Here is a 14,448-nt window from a genome sequence, read left to right as displayed (position 1 = left end):
AGCACAGTAAGGACTAGGGAAAAATCACCATTATCTTTTCTCAGTTTTCTTTTTTATTTTGTTCTTATATAAAGATTTTTATGTATTTGGACTGGAGCAATAGCACAGTGCATAGGGTGTTTGCCTTGCACGAGGCCAACCCAGCCAACCAGGGTTTGATTCCTCTGCCCCTCTCTGAGAGCCCAGCAAGCTACCAAGAGTATCCCACCTGCATGGCAAAGCCTGGCAAGCTACCTGTGACGTATTCAATATGCCAAACACAGTAACAGTAAGTCTCAAAATGGAGACGTTACTGAGCCCGCTCGAGCAAATCGATGAACAACAGGAGGACAGTGGACAGACATTTATTTATTTTGCTTTTTGTGTCACACCCAGCGATGCACAAGGGTTACTCCTGGCTCATGCACACAGGAATTACTCCTGGCGGTGCTCAGGGGATCATATGGGATGCTGGGAATTGAACCCGGGTCGGCCAAGTACAAGGCAAACACCCTACCCACTGTGCTATCGCTCCAGCCCCTTAAAAAAAAATTTTTTTTTTTTACAAAGCTGTTCATGATTGGATTTCAGTTATATATTTCTCAGTTTTTAAAACCTAGTGTTGAATGTAGATTCTTCTGGGGTCACACCTAGGAGTGCTCAAACAGTGCTGGTGAACCCAGGTCTGTCTAAACAGCTGTACTATCTTTTGCGCCCTAGATTCTTTTTTTTGGGGGGGGAGTATGGGAGATGAGATGAAGGGGAGGCGGTGTCTGTACAGCAGTGCTCAGTGCTTACTCCTGCTCTGTGCTCAGGGATCATTTCTGGCTGGGCTTAGGGCACCATATGTGGGTTACTGGGGATCGAACCCAGGTTGGCCACATATAAGGCATGTGCCTTAACTGCTGTGCTAGCACTTTGGTCCCCTAGTTTTTCTTTTCTTTTTTTTTTTTTTTTTTTCTGTTTGAGTGGGGCTTCCTGGCAATGCTCAGAGGGGCTGAGAACCACTCTAGCCATACTTTGCTGACTGGGCTAGGTGGTTTAGTGTATTGGTGTTGAATGTGTGATGTTGCCGAGGCCCAGTGGTACTGGCATCCAGTGGCCAGGTTAGTGTGGCTCAGACACCACTAGAGCTACCCCTGGTGCTCAGGGGCCGTGTGGTGGCAGTAGGTCAGGGGGGCCCAGCACTTACAAGGCATGTGCTCCAGCCGCTGATGGATCTCTCTGGTTCTGAATGTAGAGTCTTTGTCTTTTTTTCTTTTTTCAGAGAGAGGCAGAGATGATGAGTGACTTTATTCAGTTTGTTCATTCCCAGGCCACTAAAACCCCCCTTCCCCCACCACTGTCAAAGAGATTCTTTGTTTTTGTTTTGGGGCCATTTCTGGCAGAACTCTGGAGCTATTCCTGGTTCTGAGTTCAGGAATGTTCTATGATTGTCTGGGGGACCATATATGGGTGCCTAGAATTCAAACCCTGGGTTGGCGGGATTCAAGGCCTTCAGCCCTGTACTATCTCTGGCCCCTGAATATAGAACCTTCTCTTTTCGGTCACACCCAGCAGTGCTCAAGATTTACTCCTGGTTCTGTGCTCAGGGATTAATTCCTGACAGGGCTCGGGATCATGTGCATCCCTAGAATGACTTCCCCACCCCAACTTGCATGTAACAAAGGACTGTATATATATATATATGTGTATATATAACGTTTATGTATATATAACTAAGTCCGTGAAGTCAGATTTAAAACAAGCCTTAAATTAAATGGGCAAGAGACCCGACGGTAAAAGTCATCAGGATTCCTGATAAGCTCATGAGAGAGTGGCCAGCATTGTGACTCACCAGGAAGAGAAGGATAAACGGAAAGATCATACCCAGCGGTGTTCAGGGCTTACTCCTGGCTCTGTGCTCGAGGATCACTTGTGGCAAGGTTCAGGGGACCTTGTGGGATGTTGGGGATCGACTCCAGATTTGTCACATGCAAGGCATGCACTTTATCCACTCTCTCCAGCCCCAACATTGTCTTCTTATTAAACCTGAATGTTTACTTTAAAGTGAGCATATGGGGGCCAGAGCAATAGCACAGGAGGTAGGGCTCTGCACCTTGCACGCCTTGCACGCAGCCGACCCGGGTTCAATCATCGGCATCCCGTATGGTCTCCCAAACTCCTAATCCCAGGAGTAATTCCTGAGTGCAGAGCCAGGAGTAATCCCTCAGCATAGACGGGTGTGACCCAAAAAGCAAAAAAAAAAAGAAAATTAAATAAACAATAAAGTGAGCTTATGTCTTTCTTTTGTTACTGGACCACACCAGTTGTACACAGGTCTTACTCCTGGCTCTGTGATCAGGGATCACTGTTGGCACTTTCCAGACCGCATGGAGTGCCAGGAATCAAACCCAGGTCATCCGTGCACCCGACCTGCTGTCCAGTCACTCTTTCCCCAAATCCATGTATTTTAAAAAGACTCCAATGACTGCTGAGAGAAGTCTCTGGAATCAGCCAGAGACCACTGAAAGAGAACTAGCTGAAAAACCAAGTTGGTTTATTCACACAGTCGGTGCTGCTCGGCCGCAGACGGGTGCCAGGTCACAGACGCGGCATCTGGATCTTCACACTTTCCGGGAAAGACTCCAGACATCAGAAGATGCGCCATACCAATAACACATGACATCGGGACCGGTGGGGTCAAGACTGGCAGATCGGTGGTACCCCTGCGGTGTGGTTCTCTGCACGTGAGGAGGCAAATAGTGGAGAGCCCCAAGGTTGACCTCAGAATCATCCAGAGAGCGCTGAAGCCTCGCTGGGGTTGCCAGGCTCCCGGGGTCTGGGGAAGGGGCAAGGCCACGGGCCAGACCCTGGGACTCTGGCGCCGAGCTGTTGGGGCTGAAAGCTCTTTTCTGGGACAAACAGCTCCAGTCCCCCTGGCTCGTTGCCACTGGCTTCGAGTCCCTCGCTGTAGGAGAGCCAAACTGACCCGATCTCCGTAGCTAGTGGGCGGCAGCGGGGATGGAGACCGTGTCTCATCGGCCCTCCTCTGCTTTGGTTTGCAGCTGGCTCCTTCCCCGCCAGAGTACATGCATCATCTTTCTCACTTTGGTTACTGGAACTTTCCACCTCAGTTTTGTGCACGAGTGTGCAAGCATGTGTGTCCATCTTCACATCAGCCATTTTCTTTTTCAAAAGTTTTGATGCATTTTTTTTCTGTAGGTGCACCCGAGATAGTTCTAGAGAAACAGCTGAGCAGCAGCAGTGTTGCCTTGGGAGTTGAGAGAGATGCCATTACAATTCTTTTATCGGGTGATTTCCCCCCCCCCCATGTACATCTATTACCTGCTCAGTTTTTTGTTTTATATTTTTTGGGGGGTTACGTATCTTGCGGTGCTCAGAGCTCACTCCTGGTGCTGCTTAGGGGGCCAGCTGTGGTGCTGGAGATCTAGGGTTGGCCACATGCAAAGCCAGCGCCTTAACCCCTGTGCTATCTCCAGCTCTGAGTGCTTTTGTTATTTCCTTGAGAGGAGCACTGCGTTCAGCAATGAGATAGAGGATTTGGTGATAGTGAAACGAGAGCCCAACTAATGAGTGTGAGGGAGAAGGGGATTAGGTTTAAGAGAAATGTCAGGCGAAGTCCTTCAACTACTGGTGTTGGTCAGTAGCTGCGTGATAGGAGGTGAGCAGGAAGGAGGAATTGGTGAGTTCAGGATTTTCAGCCTGGAGTTGGCTGGCCTGTAGTAGGCCTGTGTTAGGCGCCATTTGTTTAACCTGTGCCAGGGAGGCAGCGTGAGGCCTGGGAACTCAGCTGGAAATCTGGAATTGGGGGGCGGGCAGGTAGATGTTGTTTTGGCAATCTTGGATTGTGGGGGCTTGAACTGAAGCGAATGCTCAGACAGTGCTCGGAGGATGAGAGGAGCAGCCTGGGATGACCATCTGCTGGGTATAGGGAAGACAAGACGAGGGTGCAGAGCAGAGAAAGGAGGAGAAAGGACCACACAGAGCAGCAGGGAAGTGGGAGCCATCGGAGGCCCAGAGCTGTGCACCCAAGAGCTCAGTGCTCCTGCACTGGGGGTGAGGGGTGGGGGTGTCTACACCTGCTGGCAAGAGGTAGAGTCTCTGTCCTCAACCCGACAAGCCAGGGAGAAGGCTAGCTTGGAGGACACACCAAGCATTTTGATTTTTCTGTGTTTGTCGGTTTGGGGGCCACACCTGGCGGTGCTCAGGGCTTACTCCTGGCTCTGTGCTCAGGGATCACTCTTTGTCAGCTCAGACAACCATATGGGGTGCTGGGGATTGAACCCGGCAAGTGCCTCACCTGCTGTCCTGTCTTCCCCAGCCCGAGGGAGCACGTTTGGCATGGGGGAGGGCTGGGCTTGAGCCTTGGCACTCTGTGATTTCCTGGGCACATTGACTTTATTAAAAAATTGGGGCTGAGGTGGGCTCCAGCTTAATGTTTTTGGGAGCCATCACGGCCCTGTACCCGGCCCCTCCCGGATCCGTCTTAGTAGCGCTTCTCCGTGGCGGTTGGCGATGGGTGGAAGCAGAGACGGAGTTTGGGTCTGGGCAGGAAAGAAGAGATGGATGTGCATCAGCTGGTGAGAAGTTTAGAGAGGCGAGTGGGAGGAGGTCCGGTGGATTCCAGGAATCAGGTGCAAGATGTTCGACTGATGCCGCTGTAGCCCGGCTAGCCAGCCTTGAGCTGCACCTGAAAGGAGTGCGAGGCCAGTGCTTGTGGCAGGCTCACAGGATGTGCTTTCCTGGGGTCAGGAGGGCCGGGAAAGCTGAGCGGACATGGCCGGGGAGGAATGGAAGCGGGCAGTGGCGGGAGACTGGCTCCGGCTCTGCCTGGATCCCGCCCCTCCGATCTCTGCTCCTGTCAGCCCCAAGCCTGCAAGTAGGGAACATTCATAGGAGCCTGTCCCCCGGAAAAGGTTTCCCTTGAGGTCCAAAGCCCTTCCTCTCAGATTCTGGGAAGTCTTTCTGTCTGTTTGTGTTTTGCTTTTGGGGTCACACCCAGCGATGCTCAGGAGTTACTCCTGGTTCTGCATTCAGGAATTATTCCTGGTGGTGCTCAGGGGACCCTGTGGGGTGCCAGGGATGGAACCCAGGTCGACTGTGTGCAAGGCAGACGGCCCTCCCGGCTGTCTATCGCGCCAGCCCCTCTGGGAACAGTCTTACCCTTTCTGTGGCGTTTGGGATTGTCAGTCACCCCGCAAACAGGGGTGCTGTCGCGCAGGCAGGGTCTGGGCAGAAGGGAAGGGCTGGAGGAGGGCTGGGAGCTGGGCTCTCGGCCCCTCCCGGTACGCTGTTCATTTCTCTTTAGACTATTTTCCACCGTTCGCTGTTTCCAAGCGGTTTCCTCCTCTTCTTGCAGCTCCTTGAGGTTTTGCTCCCCTGCTGTTACTCTCTTCAGAGCTTCTGTTGACTTTTGTTTGTTTGGTTTGGGTCACCCACCCAGCGATAACACCTGGCATGCTCAGGAGACCATATGGGTTGCTGGGATTGAACCTCTGTCAACCAGACCACACGCGGGGCAAGCGCCTCCTGGCTACACTGTCGCCCCGGCCCCCATTGACTTTCTTATATCATCTTACTGTCCTCTCTACTGCTGTCATTCCTGGCTGTAGTATTTTCATTTTGACTCTTACTCACTTTGTGTGTGTTGGTGGCCGGGGGGAACCATACCGGGCAATGCTCAGGGGTTACTCCTGGCTCTGTGCTCAGGAATTACTCCTGGCGATTCTCGGGGGACCCTAGGAGATGCTGGGGATCGGACCCCAGTCAGCCGTGTGCCACACAAGCGCCCTGCCTGCTGTACGTACTGTCGCTCCGGCCCCTTGACTCTCACACTTTCTTGTGCTTTGCTGACCGCCTGTGTCGTCATTTCTTTGAGCTCATTGAACATCCCCATCACAGTGTCCCTGAGGACAGTCTCAGGATTTACTGAGCTGGGTGTTGGTGTTTGTGTCTCCGATGACACCGTTTTCGCTCCTTGAGCTTGGTGGGCTTCTTGGTTTCCCAGTGTTCTCGCTGTGCGTGGGGCAAGGCGCTGTCGTCAGGCCCCCTGGAAGATGCTGAAGGCTGGGCCGGAGCTGCCCTCTGTCTTCTCTGCTGTCCTCACTGAAGGACAGGAAGCAGAACCACGAGCAGCGTGTAATTCGTTGAAGTAGATAGCACAGCGGGTAGGACGTTTGCCTTGCACACAGCCAACCCAGCTGACCCGAGTTCGATTCCTCCATCCCTCTCGGAGAGCCCGACAAGCTACCGAGAGTATCTCACCCGCATGGCAGAGCCTGGCAAGCTCCCCGTGGCGTATTAGATATGCCAAACACAGTAACAATAAGTCTCACAATGTTATTGGGCCCACTCTAACAAATCGATGAACAACAGGAGGACCGTGCTACAGTGCGACAGATCTGCTGCAGGGGCTGGGGGGGGTGGCACAGCGCTGCCAGCCAGAGGCCAGCCAGCAAGCAGGAGCCCGCCCCGTCTCCTGCTTTCATCTGTAGGAATAAGATCTCCGACATATCCTTTCTCTCTTTTTTTCTTTTTTGGTAGGGGCTAGGGACACATCCAGCAGTGCTCAGGGCGTACTCTTAGCTCGGGGATCGCTCTTGGCGGGGCTCAGGGGACTGTATGGGGTGGCGGGGATTGAACCCAGTTGGGCAAGTGCCAGGTGAGCACTAATTCACTGTGCTGTTGCTCTGACCCGTCGCCACAGGCCTGAGCAGTACGGCTTCTGGGAACTCCAGGCCACTGGATGGGCCCCCCTCGCCCCACCTCATCCCCAGAAGAAGTGAAGTGAGTCTGGCCCGGAGTCTTCAGTGTTAGCCGGAGAACAACCTTACACTGCCTTACAATTTACTCTCGTGGTGCAGTGGGGCTTTCTTCCTTTTCCTCACTGAGCAGATACTCCCACGTATCATTCCAAGATTTTAGCAGCGAGTGTATTCCCAAGTTTAGCTACTTCCAATCTCTGTTCTAAACACTACTACATCATCGTTTTCATTTTTAGTTTTTTGGGCGGCGACACATCCAGGGATGCTCAGGGGTTACTCCTGACTCTGTGCTCAGGGATCAGTCCTGGCAGTCTTTGGGGGTGAGGCATACGGGGTGCTGGGCATTGAACCTGGGTCAGTTGCATGCAAGGAAATGCCCTCTCCCTGCACTACCGCACCAGCCCTCTACTTCATCATTTCCTGTGGCTCTGGTTTGCACAGCAGCCTTTTTTGTTTGGTTGGTTGTTTTTGTTTTGGGAGTCACACCCAGCGATGCTCAGGGATAACTCCTGGTGGCGCTCCGGGCCTATATGTGATAACCTGAGATCAAACTGGGGTTGGCTGGGGGCCAGAGCGAGAGTACAGCAGAGTGGACATTTGCCTTGTATTCAGCTTGCCCAGATTCGATCCTCAATGTCGCATTATGGTCCCCTGAGCATTGCCAGGAGTAATTCCTGAGTGCAGAGCCAGGGGTAACCACTGAACTTTGCCTGATGTGACCCAAAAAGCCAAAACCAAAAGAAAGTGTCTGAGAGAATTCATTACAACATCAGTTTTCCTCCATTTTGAGGCCACACCCAGAGGTGCTCAGGGATTACTCCTCTCCCTCCCTCAGGGATCATTCCTGGCAATATTTGATGACCACATGGGGTGCCAGGAATTGAACCTGGGTCAGCAATCAAGGCGAGTTCCCTTCCCATTGTACGGTCACTCTGATCACCATCACAGCATTATTCTTACTTGCACCGAAGAGGACACGGGCTGGAGCAATGGCGCAGTGGGTAGGGCGTTTGCCTTGCACGCGGCCGACCCAAGTTCGATTCCCAGCACCCATATGGTCCCCCGAGCACCACCAGGAGTAATTCCTGAGTGCATGAGCCAGTAGTAAACCCTATGCAATGCTGGATGTGACCCAAAAAGCAAAGTGGACACAATCCAATATTTATCTGTTAATGAATTGATAGAAAAATTTTGTGTATCCAGGGGCCAGAGTGATAGTACAGTGGGGAGGGCATTTGCCTTGCACACGACTGACCTGGGTTTGATGGTTCCGTAGCATCCCGTATGGTTCCCCCAAGCACCGCCAGGAGTAATTCCTTAGTACAGAGCCAGGAGTTACCCCTAAGCATCGCTGGGTGTAGCCCCAAAACAAAACAAAAAATAGTTGTTTCTTCAGGGGGCTGGAGTGCAGGGAGTGAGAATCAGGACCGCCATGTGTGAGGCAGGTGCTGTCCCACTCGGTCACATCCCCGAGCTCAGGAACCTTTCTACAAGGTTGGATGGATGCAGAACTTCATGTAGCATCTTCAGATCTTAACCAGAATCCTGGGGGCTGGAGAGACAGCCTAGGGGTTAAATTGGTCTTGTACATGCCCGACCCAGGTTTGATCCCTAGCACCACACATGCTTCCCCCAAGCTCACCCAGAAGTAATCCCTACGTGCAGAGCCAGGACTAAGCCCTGAGCACCGCTGGGTGTGGTCTAAAAGCAAACCAAAAAAAAATCTTTTTTCACCAGAATATAATCATCTTACCTCAACTAAGGTAGTAGCTAATTTCTTTTTCCTCTACACTAAGAAACTTTGTGCCTTACGAATGGAAGGTGTTGAAACTAGAATGCTTGAGTCTTTTGTCAGAATATTGAATCTGTTGAGTGAAAAAGAATATTGAATCTGTTGAATACAAAGAGGTAGCTGATTTAGCCTCACCCTGTGTTCATCTTCTAGGTCTGCTGTAATTACCACAAAGTAGGTGGCGTTAGCCAATCAAATGTGTCCTCTCAGTTTGGGGGGCTCTGGGTGGCATTAGTCAATTGAATGTGTTCTCTCAGTTTGGGGGGGCTTGAATCCCATCAGCCAGTGGTTGATTCCTTTTTAGGTGCGCAGAAGGACAGAATGGCCTGTGTCCTCGGCACCTCAGACTGTACCTCTGTCTGTCCCTTCTGGAGACCTTCCCACTGCACTTGGGGCCCAGCCTGGATTATAGCTACCAAGATCCGTTTCCCCAAAAAAACTACTTTCACAGATGCCAGGGGTTAAGACTCCAACTTAGCATTTTGGATTGCTGTTGGGGATACCCCTGGTGGTTTCTGGGGTTCCTCCTGGCGGGCACAGGTGGTTCTCGGAGAACCATGCAGGGCCATCCCAGGCATTGAACACAGGCCGCCCGCGTGCTCTGCATGAGCCCCAGAGGTTGGAGCTGTCCCTGAGACCCTGACTTCAGCGTGTCTTCTCGGCAGACCTGCCTGTAACCCCTCCTCCCCCAGCACCACTAACAGGATTCTCTCTGCCCCGACCCACGCCAGGTGCCCGCATCGACCATGGCACTCGTGTCTGCGGATTCCCGGATTGCAGAGCTGCTCACGGAGCTGCATCAGCTCATCAAGCAAACCCAGGTAAAAAGCCCCTTGCCTTCCACTCCTCAGGAAACCTGCGTGTGCCCCTGAGCCGGGACTGTGTCAGAGACTTGGAGGCGGGGGAAGAGGAGGAGGAGGAGGAGGAGGTTGGCTCGCATCACCACTGCTGCCGGATTTTCGTGTTTTTCTGTTTGTTTCGTAACAGCTCTAATGAGAGCTCATTCACATTCCAGACCCATTGGCACTGCACTGCGTCGTCGGCCATCCCCAGTAAACAGAGAGACACTCAGCAGGCATGATTCTCTCTGTGTTTGCAGGTTACCACCAAGAAGCTGGTCAAGAGTCAGAACCTTTTAGGAAATATGCAGAGCCTCAACCCAGGCCTGCTGAAAATCTTTTTTTATTTTTTTTACCCCTTTTTTTTTTTTTTAGTAGGGGGTGGGGGCAGCATACCCAACAGTGCTCAGGGTATATACTTTGCACTCAGGAATCATTCCTGGAGGGCTCGGGGGACCATATGGGGTGACGGGGATTGAACTCGGATCAACACATGCAAGGCAAGAACCTTATTCTCTGTAATATCTCCAGCCCGGGCTGAGATTTTTTTTTTTTAATTCCCCCCATCCCTTCTTGGCCCACATCCAGCAATGCTCAGGGTTTTCACGTGATTCTGTGCTCAGGAATCACTTCTGGCGGTGCTTGGGGGACCACATACCGTGCTGGGGATTGAACCCAGTTTAACCATGTGCAAGGCAAGCACCCTCCCCTCCATGCTCTCAATCCAGCCCCTGACTGAGAGTTTTTCACTGCATGGGCCAGGCCACCATTGGGCAATTTCTCCCAGAGCAGGAGCACCATGCTGGAGCGCCCACCTTTGGTGTGACTTGCACATCACAGACACTGCAGCGGGTCAGGGGGATGTACCACACGTGGTCCAGGCCGCAACTTAAATGCATCGTCCTCTCCAGAACCCCAAGAGGCACTCTCCTGTCTGCCATGCTCATCTGGACACCATCACCTCCCTTCATCTATCTCTGTCTGTACCTTAATACCCAGTTATCAAGATCCAGTTCTTAGATCGTTTTCCATCGGTATGGCCCTGACAGTGGGTTTTCCTCAGTTTCCCAAGACATTTTGTCACGCATACGATTGTTTTCACACATCACATAATCTTGTTGACCAACAGTGCTGCTGTTCCATCCAGTTGAAGTCAGGTCATGGGGTCGAGAACAGAATAGTAGGAATCACAGAACTATTTGTCCTTTCTCAACATGCATAATATTTGGCAAGATAGGACTTGGCTCTGCCCACTTACCAAATATTGTCCTGGACAGGCTTTATTACACTTGGTTATGACTCAGCTATTTCTGGGCTCCCAGTCAGCTGGGGACAAAGCCAGTCCCCCAGTTTGTGCTTGTCCCAATGACTGGTTTCCCCCGAGCGCTATTGTCCTGCAGGCCCCTTGGAGAGATGCAGCAGTGTCCTGGGCCCGGCCTGGCCCGGCCGCTCCCTGGGCCTCAGGAGAGTCCTGGTTCTGGTCTGTTCTTGGGCCCAAGGGAGCCATGGAACAGATCATGCATGACAGGTGCCTCAAGCCTTCCGTAGCCTCAGGAGTCCCCGAGATGCCCAGGAGAGCGTCCTGCAGGGATAGCCAGCGTGGACAGCACCATTTGTCCGTTCGTTCCTCTTGGCCTCACCAGCCTTCCGCTCTATTAAAATTATCAAGGGGTCTGGCCCACTTCGGGGCCGGAGTGATAGCACAGCGGGTGGGGCATTTGCCTTGTACACGGCCAACCTGGGTTCAATTCCCAGCATCCCATATGGTCCCCTGAGCACCTCCAGGAGTGATTTCTGAGTGCAGACCCAGGAGTAACCCCTGTGCATCCGGGGAATGACCCAAAAGGCAAAAATAAAGCAAAACAAAACGAAACAAAAGAGATCTGGCCCACTTCACTGTGGCGCCATCAGTGCCTCCAGGCTGACTCCCGTTCCTTGCTTTCCTCCTGCAAGATCGTTCTCTCCTGTATGTTCTCATTAATAACCATCCCCCCTCCCCACCCCTGAATGCTGCTTCTCATGGAAAGAGGGTCCGTTTGTCTTGCAGTGCCGCCACGGACACCTAAAGGATGTCTTGTGGGGGCTGGAGAGAGCGGACAGGGGCTTAGCTCCTGCCTGGTACTCCCATTCAGTCCCTGGCACCAGACGTGGTCCCCTTCCCCTGGTCATGTCCAGTCTCAACATAAGGGTCTGCATCTCAGGTGTGCCACTGCTGCCACCGCCATATCATGTCTGGACAGAGGCTCATGGGCCCACTCTGTGACATTGTTTTGGGGACTGGATTCGGGAGTCAGACTCGCAGTACTCGGGACTTATTCTTGGCTCTGCACTCAGGGCTCACTCCCAGCAGGCATGGGGGACCCTGCGGGGTGCTGGGGATCGAACCTGCCCTATCCACTAGACAGTTGCTCCAGCCCCACTATATGGCATTCTTGGAAAGTCCACACTGGGGGAGAATAAAAGATCGGTGGTTGCCAGGGGCTTGAAAGGGGTGAGGAGTTAGTAGAGGGAGCCCCGGCGATTTCTAGGACTGCGAAAATGTTCTTCATACCCCACCCCCCGGGGGGCACATGAGAACAGTGCGCATTTCTCAAACCCCAGAACAGACAATACAGAGAATGAACTATGGAAGGAGTACGGGGCCCGGTGCTATAAGACCACCAACCTGGCAGCAGTGTGACTTGGGCAGAGAGGGAGAAATATCTGCCAAGAGATGTCAAATGAACAAGACTGTCCCTGGGGGGCTGGCCACAGGCAGACAGGAGGCGCCCTGCAGTCAGCCTTGGTGTGTGGTCTTATTGCTTGAGTTTTGTTTTTTTTTTGCCTTAGGCTCTCTGCAGATCTTTTAAAAAATTTTCAACACAGATGGAAAAGATTCTCCACCAGCTAGAATGTTGGACTGAAACCAGTAAAATGAAAGGGCACTGGGTGAATGTAAATCTTGTATTTAATGGATGAAATATTTGCTTGTAGCATGGGAAGACAGCTCAGGGTGGAGCACGTGCTTTGGATGTCAGTCCAGGTCACCGCGTGGTCCCCTGAGTACAGCCAGAGCAACCCCTGAGCATTGATCTAGGAGTAGCCCTAAGCACTGTGCTATCTCCAGCCCAAGAAGTACATTTAAGAAGACATCATTGAGGGGCTAGAGCGATAGCCCAGCGGGTAGGGAGTTTGCCTTGCACATGGCCGACCTGGGTTCTATCCCCAGCATCCCATATGGTCCTCTGAGCACCACCAGGAGTAATTCCTGAGTGCGGAGCCAGGAGTAACCCCTGAGCATCGCCGGGTGTGACCCAAAAAAGCAAAAAAAAAAAAAAACAAAACAAGAAGACATCATTGAAGGGTCAGAGATAGCGCAGTGGGCAGGGCATTTGCCTTACACATGATCAATCTGGGTTCTATCCCTGGCATCCCATATGGTCCTCTGAGCCCTGACAGGAGTAAGCCCTGAGTTGGGCAGTGTATGTGCCCCCTCCCCCCCACACACACACCCCGAAACAAAACCAACACATCAGTGAGAGTATGGAATAAGCTGCCGAAATAAGGGGCAGGGAGATAGCTCATGGTCAGATCTGAGTTCACCCCCTGAACAGTATGGTCCCCTGAACACTGCGGGGTGTGGCGTTGGTGGACCCCGACACCACAGGCCACGAGTAGCTCTGTATTCTTGCACCTTCCACATGGCCCAGTTAGCCCCAGTGTCACTGCTTAGAAACCATCCCTACCCCAAGTAAAAAGAGGTCCAGGGGAAAAGGGGAGCAGAGAACCCAGGCTTACGGGGCTTAGCAGCAGGCCAGCATCACCCCTGCACAGGAGCTGGTAGAACCACGTGTGCCCTGATCCAGGGTTGGTCCACTGCCTGCCCAAAGCCACAATTGTGCAGGTGAGCACGGGGGTAGCAGTGCTCTGCTGTCGGCTCAGTTTCGTGGTGGATGTCTGAAAATAGTTTATGAATTAAATTCAAGAAGACAGATTACCAAGGAGACTGGCACATGACCCGAGTTCGATCCACTGATGAGCCATCCAGTTCATCCTCAGACATACAAAGATGCCACTGGGTTTGCAGACTTCCGTTTGACGCCCAGAGGCCAAAAGCAGAGGTGGTCTTGGCAAACCTTCAGGCATCTCATCTAGCTGGGTTAAAAGCCAGTAATAGTCTCTTGGTCAGAGCCTCCCAAGTTGCCAGTACAAGATTGTGTTTGTTTTTTGAGCCACGCCCGGCAGTGCTCAGGCCTTACCCCTGGCTCTGTGTTCAGGCATCACTCCTGGCAGGCTCAGATGTGATGCCGGGGATTGAACCCGGGTCAGCTGCATGCAAAGTAAGTGCCCTACCCGCTGTAGTATCCCTCTGTCCCCATCTCACACTGTATGACCCATTTATTCATTTCTTCTCTGTTTGTGATTCTTATTCACACTCCCCGACCTTTGAAAGGACCTTAGGATCCAGGTTGCACGCAGCAGTTCTGGTGCATGCTCATTCAGTTAGAAGCACAGACTAGGGCTGGAGCGATAGCACAGCGGGGAGGACGTTTGCCTTGCACGCGGCCGACCCAGGTTCCATTCCCAGCATCCCATGTGGTCCCCCGAGCACCACCAGGGGTAACGCCTGAGTGCAGAGCCAGGAGCAACCCCAGAGGAGACAGGGCCCCTTAGTGCCCCTCGGTGCCCCACTCCTGTCTTCTGACCTCATCCCTGCAGGAGGAACGTTCTCGGAGCGAACACAACTTGGTGAACATCCAGAAGACGCACGAGCGGATGCAGACTGAGAATAAGAGTGAGTGGCCGCACCCGGGAGGGCAGAGCCGGGGGGCTGCAGGCGAAGACCCTGAGTGTGGCTCCGACTGTTGTTGAAAGAAACTGCATGCAGGAGGGGGCGCAGCGAGAGTACGGCGGGTAGGGTGTTTGCCTTGGGCACGGCGGTTCCATCCCCGCCATCTCATATGGTCCCCGGAGCCCTCCCAGGAATTAATTCCTGAGTGTAGAGCCAGGAGCAAAACCTGATCATTGCCAGGTGTGGCCCAAAACCAAAAACCAACCCCAAAAAACAAGAGCTTTGACTGGGTTCTCGGAA

At 52.6% G+C, this 14,448-nt stretch overlaps 2 protein-coding genes across 3 annotated transcripts in view; both read left to right on the top strand.

Moving 5' to 3' along the window:
- Positions 1–14,448, top strand: part of BOLA2B (bolA family member 2B) — a 108,113-nt gene that overhangs the window by 65,469 nt on the left and 28,196 nt on the right. The gene's annotated exons all lie outside the window — the stretch shown is intronic.
- SGF29 (SAGA complex associated factor 29) overlaps positions 1–14,448 on the top strand; it is a 31,985-nt gene that overhangs the window by 4,769 nt on the left and 12,768 nt on the right. The window contains exons 2-3 of one of the 2 annotated variants that reach the window (XM_056138956.1): positions 9,270–9,359; positions 14,076–14,151. In XM_056138956.1, coding sequence (XP_055994931.1) covers positions 9,285–9,359; positions 14,076–14,151 — 151 coding nt within the window. In that variant the 5' untranslated portion in view covers positions 9,270–9,284. The remainder of the gene's footprint in view (positions 1–9,269; positions 9,360–14,075; positions 14,152–14,448) is intronic. The other variant, XM_056138958.1, reaches the window with a different exon arrangement.

Source organism: Sorex fumeus, unplaced genomic scaffold (genome assembly GCF_029834395.1).
Source record: "Sorex fumeus unplaced genomic scaffold, SorFum_2.1 ptg000130l, whole genome shotgun sequence".
Taxonomy (NCBI): domain Eukaryota; kingdom Metazoa; phylum Chordata; class Mammalia; order Eulipotyphla; family Soricidae; genus Sorex; species Sorex fumeus.
The sequence above is the reverse complement of the archived record's forward strand: the minus strand, read 5'-3'. Positions and strand labels throughout refer to the sequence as shown.